At 40.6% G+C, this 15,050-nt stretch overlaps 1 protein-coding gene and 1 pseudogene across 1 annotated transcript in view; both read right to left on the bottom strand.

Moving 5' to 3' along the window:
• The window catches only part of UMODL1 (uromodulin like 1), a 37,995-nt gene extending 24,164 nt beyond the window's left edge, over nt 1–13,831 (bottom strand). The window contains exons 1-5 of the mRNA XM_053385242.1: nt 13,287–13,831; nt 8,931–9,092; nt 7,790–7,905; nt 6,765–6,957; nt 2,907–3,035 (exon numbers count right to left, since the gene is read on the bottom strand). Coding sequence (XP_053241217.1) covers nt 2,907–3,035; nt 6,765–6,957; nt 7,790–7,905; nt 8,931–9,092; nt 13,287–13,464 — 778 coding nt within the window. The 5' untranslated portion in view covers nt 13,465–13,831. The remainder of the gene's footprint in view (nt 1–2,906; nt 3,036–6,764; nt 6,958–7,789; nt 7,906–8,930; nt 9,093–13,286) is intronic.
• Nucleotides 13,832–14,121: 290 nt separating this feature from the next.
• On the bottom strand, nt 14,122–14,219 carry LOC128413253 (uncharacterized; annotated as a pseudogene).
• Nucleotides 14,220–15,050: the final 831 nt, after the last annotated feature.

The following is a 15,050-nucleotide window of genomic DNA, read 5'->3' as shown; positions in this document are numbered from 1 at the left end:
TGTAAACCCTGGTGCACCAGAAGCCCAGAATTGCAGCAAATAAAATCTGCTCATACGTCAGCAACTGATAAGACTTGTCAGCCAGTTCTTCCAAAGTCTTCCTAAATTATAAAGCTCCAAAATACAGGCCAAAAGAGAGCAGGTCTGGGAAGAGTGAGGCACAGAATGGGCACCACCAGTGAAAAGGCTCTGCTCCGTGTAACTCCTGCCCTGTCATTTGATAGAGTGCCCACTTACCCTCCTTCTTGACATGGAATGCTCTCTATTGGAGACTCCAGGTCCAGTACAAAGACCATAAGAAGGGAGAGCAGGGACCTTGAAGTTCCCAACAGCTGTTAATCAAGCAAGCAAGCAAGGACACAGGTCACCTTTGTCACAGTCAGGACACCTATGTCCTGGCCAGGCCTGCACCCAATCTTGTTTTTGTACAATCTTGTTTGTCCTCAGTAACCAAAATTATATTATCAACATATACATGCAGAAAAGTTTTTTTACTTCATTTGCAAGGAATCGTACAAAACAAAGTGGCACTAATAAAGAAAAGTTTCAGGATGGCAACAGAAAGCAAACTAAAAATGCTTTTGCAGTTCATAAAAACTATCCAGCAATATCAAGTTATAGGAAAACTGGTGCTATTAACCGTAATCCTTTTGTTTGGCAACTTTTATGCACATGACGTGTGATGCTAATTATTTCCCCCAATAGTTAAATGGTAACTAATCAGAGGCAGATACAGGAGAGCTATGAGATTCAGGTGAGGGTCAGATGCCTTGTCAATCCCAGCAGGTATATAAGAGTACGACCCAGCCCAGGAGTTTGCTAAAACAGTCATAGCAGATACAGCTGTTGTTAGTAACTCAGAGAAGGTTTGAGAACCTTCAAGCCTCCAAGAGGTCCAAAGTTTAACCTCAGAGGATGCTGAGCCTTGGTTAAATGCTATGAAGTCTGAATTTGATTCCTTAGAGAGGAGCAAGACATGGGAACTAGTTCCAGGCCTGCCCAGGCCACAAAAGGTTTACAAAGTTCAGTTATTGCAAAAGTTTTTCAGTGTTAATTTTATGCATTTTTTAAAATCACCATGGTATTTAACAATACAGTGGTACCTCGGGTTAAGCAAAGATCTTAACCCGAGGTACCACTCTAATATGTCCTTTAGAGGAGAAATTGTGAATTGTATAATTTTAAATATCCGTCATCATCCTTAGCTTCACTCAATTTTGTTTATAACACTCTCCCATATTCTTCTAGTTGTGAGGGTGGGGGATGGGGAGGAGCCTCACAAGTGGAGTAGCCTAGGGTCTCTCTTCATCTAAATCCAGCCCTGTTCACAGCCTAATTCTGTATACAGTGGTACCTCGGGTTACATAATGTCAGGGGCTCAGGAGCAGAAGCACAAGGGAGAGAGGAAATGGAGAGCGAAGGGGAAGAATCTGAGGGCAGCGTAGGGGAGTATGACAGTGACCCGAGAGATTCCATGAGCTTCTCCAGCAAATCAGAAGATTCCCAGAAGGGGGCGCCGATGGTCAGGGCAAGGGGGGTCCCAGGGGGGACGCACCAGAAACAAGGGGCCAGCGGGGACTCCCAAAGCAGCAGCGGGAGATCAGGACCAGCTTCCCCACCAGAGCGTAGTGGGGGGGAAGAGTCACATGTGTCAGGACCAGCGTCTCCTCCAGCAGGGAGAGAAGATGAGTCAGGGCTGACCACGCCTCCATCGGAGAGTGGGGGAACGGAGGGGAGGTCAGTTCCAGCTAGCCTCCCCGAAGGGGGAAGCAGTGACAGCAGTAGTGTAACGGTCAGGAGGAAGGTTGCCAGCTGGGCGTGCGCGCCAAGTTCGAATGTACAGGCGCGCGGGACAGCAGAAAACCCGGATTGGGAACCAGGTCCTAAAGCCCGCCGGAGGGAGGGGGAAGACTCAGGGGACTCAGCGTCAGAAGAGTCTAGGAAGGGCGAGACCCCGACGGACAGGCGGAACCAGAGGAGGAGAGAGCAAAGGAAGAGGTGGAGCAAGGCTAGAGTCTTAAACTGGTGTCTGGGGGGAGGAGATTCAGACGGAGCTTCAGCGGTCTAGAGTTTAAGACGTAGAGCTGCACGCTGCGGCTGTGAAAGTGAAACTGAACTTCAATAAAGACTTTCGTACTTAACAACGAACCGGCGTTGGTCCTTTGTGAGCTGGGACCTCGGGCAGCTCTGACACATACGCTTCAGGGTACATACGCTTCAGGTTACATACTCCGCTAACCCAGAAATAGGGCTTCAGGTTAAGAACTTTGCTTCAGGATAAGAACAGAAATCGGGCTCTGGCGGCACGGCGGCAGCAGGAGGCCCCATTAGCTAAAGTGGTGCTTCGGGTTAAGAACAGTTTCAGGTTAAGAACAGACCTCCAGAACGAATTAAGTACTTAACCCGAGGTACCACTATACTTACATTCTGCTGTTAAGTATGGGACTTTAAACTCTGTTCAACCCACATGCGTGGGCACCTGGTGGGATAAATTGCAATCAATATAACCTCGCCTACCTATTAAAACACATTCTACAGTTTGCACATTCAACTGTATTGAGCAGTCATGTGATGAGAAAACAAGTAATGCACATGCACATTCAATTAGTTTTCTTCACAGTGAAAAAGGAATTAAACGAGTCTGTGAAAAAAGAAATCTGCAATGGAATGGATGGCTGATTTCTTCATACAAGCCGCCAGATGTCACTGTAGATATCAGAACTCAGGCAGACTTCAGGAGAGAAATAAAATATTCTTCTATGTTCATTTAGGACTTATTTTTTGTTTGTGTGGTGCTCCACTCCATACTGCCTGAGAAAAAATGAGCCAAAAGGCGGCCATGCACTATTTCCCTTAGACAAAGTGGATGCAAAATTTAATAGTTTTAAAAAGAAAATGTAACTTACAGCATTTTGAATCCTCTGGTCTGCTGAGTTCTTGTGATGCAGATGTTGAATTTGTAGCTGAAACAGAAGAATTTCTTATTTTAAATAGAACATTGAGTGAATCTGAATCTGGACCAGAGTCTGTGGCATCTAAAATAATAATAAAGCAGACAGAAGTACAAAGCAATTCCCAGAACTCCCCTCTTCAGAAGTGCTCGCTTTAACGATTCATTGAACAAATGGAACCTGCGACAAAAATTGTGGTGTTTTTCTTTTCATCCATGCCCTCTCCTGTGTGTTGTTGGTAGTTTTGGCTATGTAAGTGTGAGCAAGGGAAGGCTCAAATCAGTATCTGCATGTATCAGGAGTAGCAAATGTGGTGTTGTTGAACTAAGGCACCCATCATCCTTGATCACTGTCTCTGCTGGCAATAATGTGTGCTTTTGCATTTGTCCATTTACTCCTGCCTTTGTTTAACATTTACCTAATTTCAGTTTAACATTTGGCCTATAGATGGGAAGTTATAATGCTGTTCATTTTACTTCAAAGAATGTTCAGATGCAGTGGGCACCTATGTAACATATGTATTTAGCTTGACTTGGTTTAATCTTGTCTTTATGTACCCTTCCATAAGCTCATGTACTCAGGACAGTCCCTGATTAAATGTCCCAATCTTTGAAAGTAAGGCTAATGAATACGAAGAGCAGGACCTTTTCAGTGGTAGCTCTGCCTTGTTATATTTGTTTCTTAAAGCTGATGCAGACTTTAGATTTTTTTAATAAAAAAAACATCCACCACCACTATATTGTGAGAGGAGGAAGCACAAAGAAGACTGTAGCAGCAGTTTTTGTGTTTAGAAAACACAGTATCTTGCATTTTTAATAATAATGGAACCAGCCCCTGCATTCTTCTATATGCCTTCATTTCAGATACTGTACAGCTTATACCCACGAGGCCTAAAAGGCTGATTTTCCCACTCCCTTATGTGTGATATTTTGGGTTGGGTTGGTGAAGTCATAGCTACAACCTCATGTGCTTGCCACACAATTTGATTTCAAAGTGCCTGGGCAAAGGAAGAAGGGTTTAGAGAGGCAAACTGATCGGTGGTGCCTGCAAACCCCTGTTCCTTTGTCTACATAGCTTAAATTCAAACCATTGTAAGCAAAGGAAAATATGTCACCTGGCTTCCTAATTTCAGGTGATTGATAGCTGGGAAAGTGTGGGCAGTTATATCAGGGTTAGCCAGCCTCAGTACCATCTTCTGTGGTTCTGAGGGAGGCTCTTCTTTCACAACAATTTTTTTTAAAGCATTTCCCCACCCCGCCTCAGGCTTTTGGTGCAATAAAATGGTCTGCTTGTTTAATGTTCTTTTTATTCTATGCCACTCATTTTAATTTTATAGTCTATGTGGCTTTTAATTGGTTTTAAATGGATTTTATTGTAAAACTTCTCAAGGACTTGCTATAGCCAGAAGGGAAAAATACAAACTGAAAAACAAAGCACATTTTATTTGACCAAAATTTCCTACCACTTTATACTTCGGTAGATTGCTTAAAATGTGTATCCATTTGTATTCATTCTCAGAAGTATCCTTATGAGAACTCCTGGGTTAAAACAAATTTCTTGTCTGCAGCAGACATTGAATTCTGCTTAAGAACATTTATCTGGGTGTGAACATGACAGCTAAGAATGTGAACTTATTTAAAGACAATTATGAAAAAACGTGGACAGAAGTGAAAAAAGATTTAGAGATTTGGTCAAACTTGAAGCTTTCCTTGTTAGGTCGAATTGCAGTGATAAAAATGAATGTATTGCCAAGAATGTTATTTTTGTTTCAAGCATTACAAATAATGGATAAAATGGACTGTTTCAAGAAGTGGCAGAAAGATATATCTAAATTTGTCTGGCAGGGCAAGAAGCCCAGAATAAAATTTAAGATATTAACGGACTCAAAGGAAAGAGGGGGGTTTGCCCTGCCAGACTTTAAATTGTACTATGAAGCGGCAGCTTTCTGCTGGCTAAAAGAATGGCTGCTTCTTGAAAACACAGACATTTTGGATCTGGAAGGATTTAACAATATTTTTGGGTGGCATGCATATTTGTGGTATGACAAGGTTAAAGCGCATAAAAGTTTTAAAAATCATATTGTCAGAAAAGCACTATTGAATGTCTGGGTTAGATACAAGGACTTGCTGGAAAATAAGACTCCAAGATGGTTATCACCAATGGAAGCTAAGGCAGTTAAAAAGCTAAATATGGAGTCGAAATGGCCAAGATATTGGGAAATCTTGGAAAAGGAAGGGGACAAACTGAGATTGCAGAGTTTCGAAAAATTAAAAGGGAAGGTGAGAGATTGGTTACATTATCACCAAATAAATGAAATGTTTAAACTAGACAGAAAAACAGGCTTCCAGGTGGAAAAATCAAAATTAGAGACTGAACTGTTAGAATCCAGTACTAAGAATTTGTCAAAAATGTATAATCTGCTGCTGAAATGGAACACACAAGATGAAATGGTTAAATCAACTATGATTAAATGGGCTCAGGACATTGGTCATAACATTATGTTTGCTGACTGGGAAAAGTTGTGGACCACCGGGCTGAAGTTTACGGCGTGTAACGCCTTAAGGGAAAATATAATGAAAATGATTTATAGGTGGTACATAACCCCAGTCAAGCTTGCAAAAATTTACCATTTGCCTGATAATAAATGTTGGAAATGTAAAGAAAAGGAAGGTACTTTTTTTCACCTCTGGTGGACGTGCCCGAAGATTAAGGCATTCTGGGAAATGATCTACAATGAACTGAAAAAGGTATTTAAATATACTTTCACCAAGAAACCAGAGGCCTTTCTCTTGGGTATTGTCGGCCAGGGGGTGTTAAAGACAGATACAACTTTTTTTATGTATGCTACAACAGCAGCTAGAATACTCATTGCAAAGTACTGGAAGACACAGGATCTACCCACACTGGAAGAATGGCAGATGAAGGTGATGGACTATATGAATTTGGCGGAGATGACGAGCAGAATCCGAGACCAGGGAAGAGAAGCGGCGGAAGAAGAATGGAAAAAGTTTAAGGAGTATTTAAAGAAACATTATAAAATTGGTGACAGTTAGAATGATGTTGGATTAAAATAAATGGTTACTATCAGTAAGGGTTATGATAAAGAGAATAAGGGTGAATATTATAAATTTATAATAAAATAAGGCAAGATTTCGCTGAATAACTGTAAGAATTTGGAATACAGAAACGGGAAGTAAGGGGAGGTCGAGGAAGTAAGGTTTACAAATTGGGTTATGAAATGGTACTTGTTTTTATGTTTTATTATTGTCTGATGTTTGTTTATGTATGTTTTGTTTTTGTTATATTAAAAATTGTTCAATAAAAATATTATTAAAAAAAAAAAAAGAACATTTATTTCCTTTTGCTGAAATTAAATGTAAAAGAGAGGCTTTACAAACTTCTTGGTTTTGACACACACACAAAAACAACAACAACCCCACAGATAAAATAACATGCTAGGCCAAATCCCAAAATAGCTATATAAATCTGAGCTAACTTTGAGACTACTTAGCAGTTGATATAAATCCTTGAGCAGAATCTCGAGAGTATTTTGTGCAGCTGGAAGACAAAACAAAAAGGGCTTCTGGAAAGTCTCACAGTGTGAAAGAGAGGTTTGCCAATGTCACCCACACATTGCAAATTATACATGGGATCCACACAATTTCCTCTTCGGCCTAAGGATCCCAGTTTCTCATGTTTACAAAGTACCTTAAAGAGGGTCCTATTTCTCATTTGTAAGTTAAGTTCGTAAAGCTTTACGTAACTCTTTCCTCAAAACTATGCAAATGGCAGATATATTTTAAAGGTTACAACCTTGGACAACTATGTCGATAACTTCATACACTCGCATCACAATGTCCTTCAACAAAGAAGAAACGTTTGCCAATGGAACCAGCTCTTGCAGTCCAATCAGAACCCGGGAAACCAATGTCTCTGTATAGGGTTCTGCCTGTGTTGTACGAATATGATACACTGAGACATCCAGGGGCCATAGTGCGCCAGTAATCTGTAAAAGGAAGAAACTCTTTTTATATATTACATAACTATGTGAAACTTAAGCCATGCAGTTAATCCTTTCGTGTTAAACACACATGGAGGAAATAGTACAATCAAAATTAGTCAAGAAATAAAGGCCACAAGCTTGACCCCCAAATCATCCTTGCATGGGCATCACAGTGTGTGCCTAGAGCCACTTTGCTCAATGAACATGGCCAGTGGGACCATGGCTGTCAAGTGCTCTGGCAGCAAGGGGTGGGCTAGCTGGCATGGTCCTGCAACTTTCTTATTCATGCTTTAAACATGTAAGGGGTTAATTTGAACCTGCTACTTAAACTCTGGGATCTTAGAAGCCAGATTTATAATGTAACACATAATAGTTCTGCCTTTGGCACGCCAAGTTTTTGCTAATTACATTCTGCACACCAAGCGTTTGCTGCTTAGTTGGTTGTGAAAATACAAGCAAATCCTGCTTTTGATCAAGATTCATGCAGAGTAAAAGTCTGGCTCTGTGCGTTGAGAGCAAAAGGTCGGAGAGAGAGAATATGGGTATTTGCAAGCTTATATATTTAAGGGGAAGCCTTATGTGCCTCTTCAGGTGTATCTTGAGTAGAATGAAAAGGAATGAAAAGAAGATTGCATGCATGTACTTATAGGAGCCTATGCCTTTTAAGGTGAGGAGTGCATGTGTGTTAAGGAGGAAGTACAGATGTCTTTTCTGATGATTTGTGCCTTCTCCAGTAGGTGGTAGTCATAGGACCTATTTAGTTTCTGTTGCACCATTACAACAGAATCAACACAAGTGTATGTAGTAGAATGAAGACTACTGTATTTATTCATACCATAGAGTGCAGAAGCCGTGAATGATTCAGAAGTTTTGGATCCACTCTTTTTAACTCATCAAAATCCATTTTCACCAGGACTGACACGTCATACCAGTATCTTGGCACTGTTTGCTCTGGAATTGAAGAGAGGAAACCATTTATATGGAGCGTGAACATTATATTAATGGAAAGGTTTTCAATTACCACAGTGGACTTTTCATTTACAACAGCCATGTTTAATCTGCTCAGCAAATCAGTGATACATCAAAACCAGTCATCCTTCTGATTTCTTAGTCTCAACTATGAAATTATTATCAAAAGTATATCTCCTGAGCAATCATGTACTGTGTTTTTTTTTTTAGATTCTGTAAACCTGTTTTAATTCTTTTTATTGGCTTTTCAAAGTTCCACCTAAACACACATTCAGACTGGTATTCTATGCCCTGTGGAAATGTCCCATTGAATTGAATGGGACTTATTTCTAAGTAGATATGCATACAATTGTTCTATCAGCCTTTCAGCCTTTCAAGTGTTCGGATCAGTGACACTCTTCTAAAAGGTAAAAAGCTAGAAGGAAGGCTATCTGAGAAGCATAATCTTTTACGCACCTAGTTAAGGCAAATTTGTTTCCCTGTTAAATAAATTAGGAATTAGACTTTGTATTTCTACAGACAATATGATCTGGCCTTTTCCTTCCACCTCCATACAAAACTATCCCATGCATGAGTACTCAGAAGACCCAGGTAAGTGTTTACATAAAACTGCAACCTTCAGTAGATAAAGGGCTGTTTTTGCTGGAGGGAAAGGCCACAGACACATGAATATTTCAGGTCCCTTCTAGAAATTTCCTTGTGAAAGTATAAGGGTTAACAAACTGCCTAACTGTTTCCTAAGAAGAGGGCCTGTTTTCCCTTTCCAGTGTTCTGACCAATGTATGCAAAGGCATTGGGATGACAGACAAGCACTAGCCTTGCATAAAATTACAATGCCTATTATTAATATCAAATACAATTGAATAATGTTAAGGATATTAGTCTACCTACATCTAGGCTCTGACTGCCCTGCATTGATGCACTGTGTGCGCTCTAAGGCACGCCTCACCACAACATCTCTGATCACAGACCTGTCAGAAGGCGGCAAATGTTGGTCAGTACTGTACCTTCTGATACAGGATCAGAACAGCCAGTGCCTTTTGATGTCTCGCAGCATTTTTTATGTTCTGGACAATCCAAATCCAATGTGCATGAGATATTTAACGCTTCCGCTTCCTTTGTTGGACAGGCACCAGGTCTTGAGGCAAATGCACTGGAACTGTTTAGGGCTACAGAACAAGAAATTTAACAACAAAATTTGCATCTACTGGCAAGGATTTAAAGTTCTACTTTAGGCATGTCCAAGAGCTTGAGTATGGCTTAGCAGGATTTTTTATTCTTCTCTTCCCACCACATGTACACATGCACTGCTTACCCCACCATGCCATACCTCAAGATGCTATTGAATGTCTTTCTTTGGAGACTGGAGAGGCGGACTATTAATCAAGAAACTCACTGAGTACTTTGGATCTTAGCCAGCATTTGTTTTCATTAAAGCTATTCTATCTTCCTCATAACAACACTGGATGCAGCTTGGACAGCTGCTCCTTTGGGAACAACATCATACATTTACAACACAATTAACACACATAGCTTTCTCCCAAAGAATCATAGGAAATGTAGTTTACCCCTTAGGGATGTACAATTCTTGACACCCTTAACAAACTACACTTCCCATGAATCTTTGGGGGAAGCAGTGGTGGACTTTGGGCCCTCAAATTTCAGCGACACCCTGTGCAACGCTAAAATTCGGCACCCCCACCTCCTCACACCACTCTAAAGCGTTGTTTTGGTGCTCCCTGCAGCGGGGTGCCCAGTGCGACCTCACCAGTCACGCCTAAAACCACCTCTGAGCAAAGTCATGTGTTGTAAATGTGTGGCGTGGCTGAGAGGAAACAGCAGGTGTCCAAGCTAAATAAACATGCCTGTAGATCCAGCCTATGTAATCTGCAAATGATGGCACAAACATGTAACAAGTCACAGCCACAAAAGTACCCTGAAAAATCAGCGCAAGGAACCGGGTTGTGTACCAATTCTGGCTCAGAGCCATAGAAAGCATTAATCTGAAATGTCAAGGTCTTCATTCTTACATCAGCCAAACACAAAGACAGACATCCAACATGTCCCTGTCAAAATCTATCAAGCTATAATTGTTATACGAGCAACTCCCAGAGCGAGCCATCTGTCAAGCAACTGCTTAAAAGGTGGAAATTAGTTGACATGTTCCTTCGGTGAGTAGAAGCCTTCCTGATTTACTCACAAGGGTGGCAAAAATGTGTACGGTATACATGCATGAAAGCTCCATCATAACTAATATAAGGAGAATGGAATGACAAAGCGCTTGTAATATTTATTGTGCTTTATTATTTATTTTTAGAACTATTTTAAATCTGTTAACTGATTTGAAAAACTTTAGACCATCAGGGTTAATGTTACTGTTTTTGATGAAGAAAGACAGAGTGAATATTCATAAATATCTGATCAGATTTCCTATATAAACCACCCAAAGAGAGAGAGAGAGAGAGAGTCGCCATTTGCTGGTCCATATTTTTTGAGGCTGATGTATTTGTTGCATGTTCACTGCTGGTCTCATGAAAATCACCTATAATATTGTTATAGGTGAACCATGTCTATGCAGTGGATATGCACCAGAAATCCACAGCTTCCTTGTGAGCATTCACTCTCCCTATGTGTTAATTAATTTAGCAGGATTTGCAGCACTAGTATAGTATTTATGTACCAATAGCCCATGAGAATGAGACACCGTACACAGATAAAAGATAACACAGCCTTGCCTACAAGCTTACAGTTTAAGCAAAGCATATTTTCCCTATTCTGACATTAGAATGTGTGTGTGGAAGCGCAGAGTGGACAAACAGGAAACTTATCTGCTACATAAAGTGTGAATTGGTCCTTAGTCTGCCATCCAAGCAGAAGTAAATTATGGCTTCCAGTGGGATTGGAGAAAATGTATCAAGGGAAAATTCTCACCGAAGAGCCCCACAGAACTCTGAGCTCCAATCACTTAGTCAAACTAGCTTTGTCTGGGTTCTAACATAAGAGAAAACATTAACCGTAGTTTAGTGACATGCTGTTAATTCATCTCACTAGTTGTCAACTTCCTCTTTTCATCATTTATTTAAGACCATGTCTAGACAGTGCATTACCATTCACAGAAGCTGTGACTAAGGCTCTGAGGTCTAGAAGGAACGGTCTGAAGGAGACAAATGAAACACGCACTGCTGAAGCTTAATGGGACAGCCCTAATGAGTAAGAAATTCAGAATTTAGAAAGCTTCTTTAACCTAATGACAAGAGGAGCTTCTGCTCCACCAGGACCCCAGGGCAACTTCTGTCTAGGTGCCTGCCCACATTTAGAGTAGAAGCTCATGTCACTGAAGTTCTTAATTGTCTGATTTGGGGGTTGGAGTAGATGACCCTACAATTCTGTGACTCAGAATATAATTTTGTTAAGCTTGTAATGCTGAGCTATCTTATGACTCAGCCAGCATTTCTCTCAGATGCTCTTCTCCAGCTAGAAAAGAATTTGCATACGTACAGTCAGCATTCAATGGACCACACAAGCCCAGCTGCTTTGTAGGCACCTTTGCAATAGTTATTGCTGCACATGACTGCAGCTCTTTTGCTTACTATGAAATGACATTAACAAAAACGACATATTCTTTGTAGGCAGATTCACAAAACACATTTTATTTTTATTGCCAAGCCCCTAATCTCACTGGCCAACTGCTGTAAACTATGTGACCAGATCACCTTACTAAGCTTCCATTCATTTGATAAACATTTTCTTTATTTGGATCAATTTGTTTCTACCAAAGAAGACAATGTTTTATTGTCCACAACATTCTTATGTTCCCAAGTGCAATTGTTTGAGGGGGGAACAGTTCAATTTTCAAGCAGCTGTCCACCATCACAAGTGCTGGAAACTTCCGTTCCCAGGGAGCAATATGACAATACATATATATGTTTGCAGAAACACAAGAGTGCCTGCACCAGTGTTACAAATGGAGATGAGACTCCTGCAAATAAAGGAATTTTTCCCAGTTCGCTTCTCTCCTTCCCCCTTCTTCTTTCCCCCCAGATCACTTTTCAAGAAAACTTGGAATCACTAAGGCCATTCTAAACTGAGCTTGGGAGTTTAAAGGTAAAGGTAAAGGGACCCCTGACCATTAGGTCCAGTCATGGATGACTCTGGGGTTGCGGAGCTCATCTCACTTTATTGGCCGAGGGAGCCGGCGTACAGCTTCTGGGTCATTTGGCCAGCATGACTAAGCTGCTTCTGGTGAACCAGAGCAGCGCCGGAGCGGTCCCTATTTATCTACTTACACTTTGACGTGCTTTCGAACTGCTAGGTTGGCAAGAGCAGGGACCGAGCAAAAGGAGCTCACCCTGTCGCGGGGATTCGAACCGCTGACCGCTGATCGGCAAGTCCTAGGCTCTGTGGTTTAACCCACAGCGCATTACTATTTTAGAGGCAGGCCTCAGAATGGTTCTCTTAATTTATTTTGCCTTCATAGATGCTAAGGCAAGGATGTGCTAATCTTTCATGTAAAATATTCTACTTCTTTTTCCTTGATAGATTATTTTGATGGAAGGGCAGATTGAGATACAGCACTTCCTTATTCAGGCTAATGGAAATTTTGTTCCTACAGAATATGTTCTGCTTTGTGTTGCTGCTTAGGTGTGCATTTTTGTTAAGTATCCAAAAAAAAGCCACCCCATTTAAAACTAAATAAAAACCATTAATTGTAATGATACTTTTTAAAAAGACCTTTGAGTTAATATGAACTCAGTGATAACAGAGGTGAGTGTTATACGAGACATACAAAATGCAACACATCTTTTGGATATGATCATCAAGCAGGTAACAACAAAATGTCTGCAGCCTAATCTGAAAGCAGGTTATCTTTACTAAGCCTTTTCAACTCAAAACAGAGTTTAGATACAAATGGTGTGCTGTTTTATACAGATATATTTGAACCTCAGCTGCCAGAGCAGTAATAATTTAATAATTGATCTGACCTGTGAATACTTCCCCCTTAAAATAGCTGAAACCCACAGGTTTCGTTGAGACTTGTTCATACACAGCCTGAGCATGAAGATTACCTATGCGCTGATAGTTCACCCAAGAGCAAGCTCTGGGCCCCAACAGCTTCCCTCATGACACATATAAACTGTAATGATTACTGTGGCTGGCACGCAGAGGCATAAAGAGAGCCTATATGCAAAAATCACAGTTCTGGCATAGGTTAGGTGTGTGCAAAGCTAACTTGTCTCATGTCCCACTGTGTTGAAAGCCCACATGCCCAGGTTGGAGTGAGTTGACTCAAAGCTGCATCTGCAGGTATTCTAGTGTTGTATTTTTGCAGTTCTTCTAATTTTCATTTTTCATGGAATACTTACATAAGGCACAGTAGAGACCAACTTGCTCATACCCACTGCAACAATCGGTCAGATTCATACTCTCTGGGACTGTGACAGGATGATATTCTTCGTTGTAATAGGTTTTGGTGCAAGTCCTCCACGGAATCCACCCTCCGCATAGTGTTTCCTTTTCATACGACTTTCGATAGGCAACCATTTTGTTCACATTTTTGTCTATAGTATAATTGCATAAATGGTAGCTGAGCAAGGAGAGACCTTTCTCTAGAGAGAAAGAAAGACAGAGTGATATAGGAATTAGTGACACAATAGTTGATTTTTCAAAAGCACTCACCTATCACTGTACTTGGGAACAACTGCAGGTGACCAGCCACTGGTTGTGTGTGTGTGTGTGTGTGTGTGTGTTCAAACAGATTAGGTTGGATCCAGATTTCCCATCATGCTTAAAGTAGAGCCAATGAATTTCAGTTGATTTACTGTAAGAATGAGTATGTCTCGGTCTAATCTATTTTTTCATGTCCTCTAATAAAAAATTCAAAAGATTTTAGTAATCTGGAGATCCAGAAGAAAGACAGCCAGGCCGATAAACAACAAGTGCAAGAATTAATGTAAAGATAGAAGTAACTTTAATCATTTTAAATCTTTATTTAGTTCTATTTCATGTTTCTGAAGAGTAAATTTTCTTTCAACTTGCTTTCCTTGAATGAAGTGGTATTCTATGTCTAATGCTAAGCAGGGAAACTTAGGGAAGTTTTAATGTTTGATGTTTTGTTGCTTTATTATTATTATTAGTAGTAGTAATATTAATATTCTGTTGGGAGCTACCCAGAGTAGATGGGGAAACCCAGCCAGATGGGCGGGGTATTATTATTATTATTATTATTATTATTATTATTATTAAACTGATAAGAACAGATACTACACTTGATCTTAGCCAAAAGGCCGAGAAGCGATACTCTCCTACCAATCTCTCTTACAGCCATAGTGAAGGACTGGTTATGCAAAGAAAGGAGTGTACTAAAAGCAGTGATAAAAGCCTGAATATATTGGAAGCAACACAAAATATCCTCGATACAGCCGATGAGGCATCCCCGAAACTGAAAGCCAAATCCCAAGTTCCCCCCGAACCATCGTTAGATCAAAAAATGGAGGAACTAATGTTAAAACAAATTTCGGAATTGGCCTCGGGAAACAATAAACCTTCGAAAGACTCTTATCCTCATTCCCATGAGACAAATGAAGAGGGTCTCTCAATCATCAAATGGCTGGTGCTCCTTACTGAGGACATTGAATCCATAAAGTCCTATCTGGACATTTGCACAAAAATTCTTACCATCATGGCTGACTCCTGTAAAACTTTCTGGAGAAAACCCGTCGGAATGCCTGCAGATTCAGAAAGTAACCATGGCCTCGCCTCCACCCTCTGTAGGAGTGGCCCATTAAGGAAGGGTAAGAAAGCCTGCAGAGCTAATGCTTGTAAAAGAAGACCCATAGTTGTAAAGAATGTTAAAAAAAGTAAAAACATAAAAAATTTTAAGTCAGTGCATTATAAAAAAATGGTTTTTAAAAAGCTTTTTAACCTACTTGAGAGCACAACAGCCTCTGGGACTAGAGGAAACCTGGTGAAGTCTTTAGTCAAGAAGTCAGTTAAACAAGATTTGCCCCCAAACGTCTGTGCTGATAAAGCTCTGGATTGTCTAAAACCTTCAGCGCATGCTCCACCACCAAGCCCTAAGCAAGATTTATTGCCCCAAGACCCATGGTCCTACGTTTTAACCATAGACA

Source organism: Podarcis raffonei, chromosome 4, assembly GCF_027172205.1.
Source record: "Podarcis raffonei isolate rPodRaf1 chromosome 4, rPodRaf1.pri, whole genome shotgun sequence".
Classification (NCBI taxonomy): Eukaryota; Metazoa; Chordata; class Lepidosauria; order Squamata; family Lacertidae; genus Podarcis; species Podarcis raffonei.
Note: the sequence above shows the minus strand (reverse complement) of the source record. Positions and strands in the feature narration are given on the sequence as shown.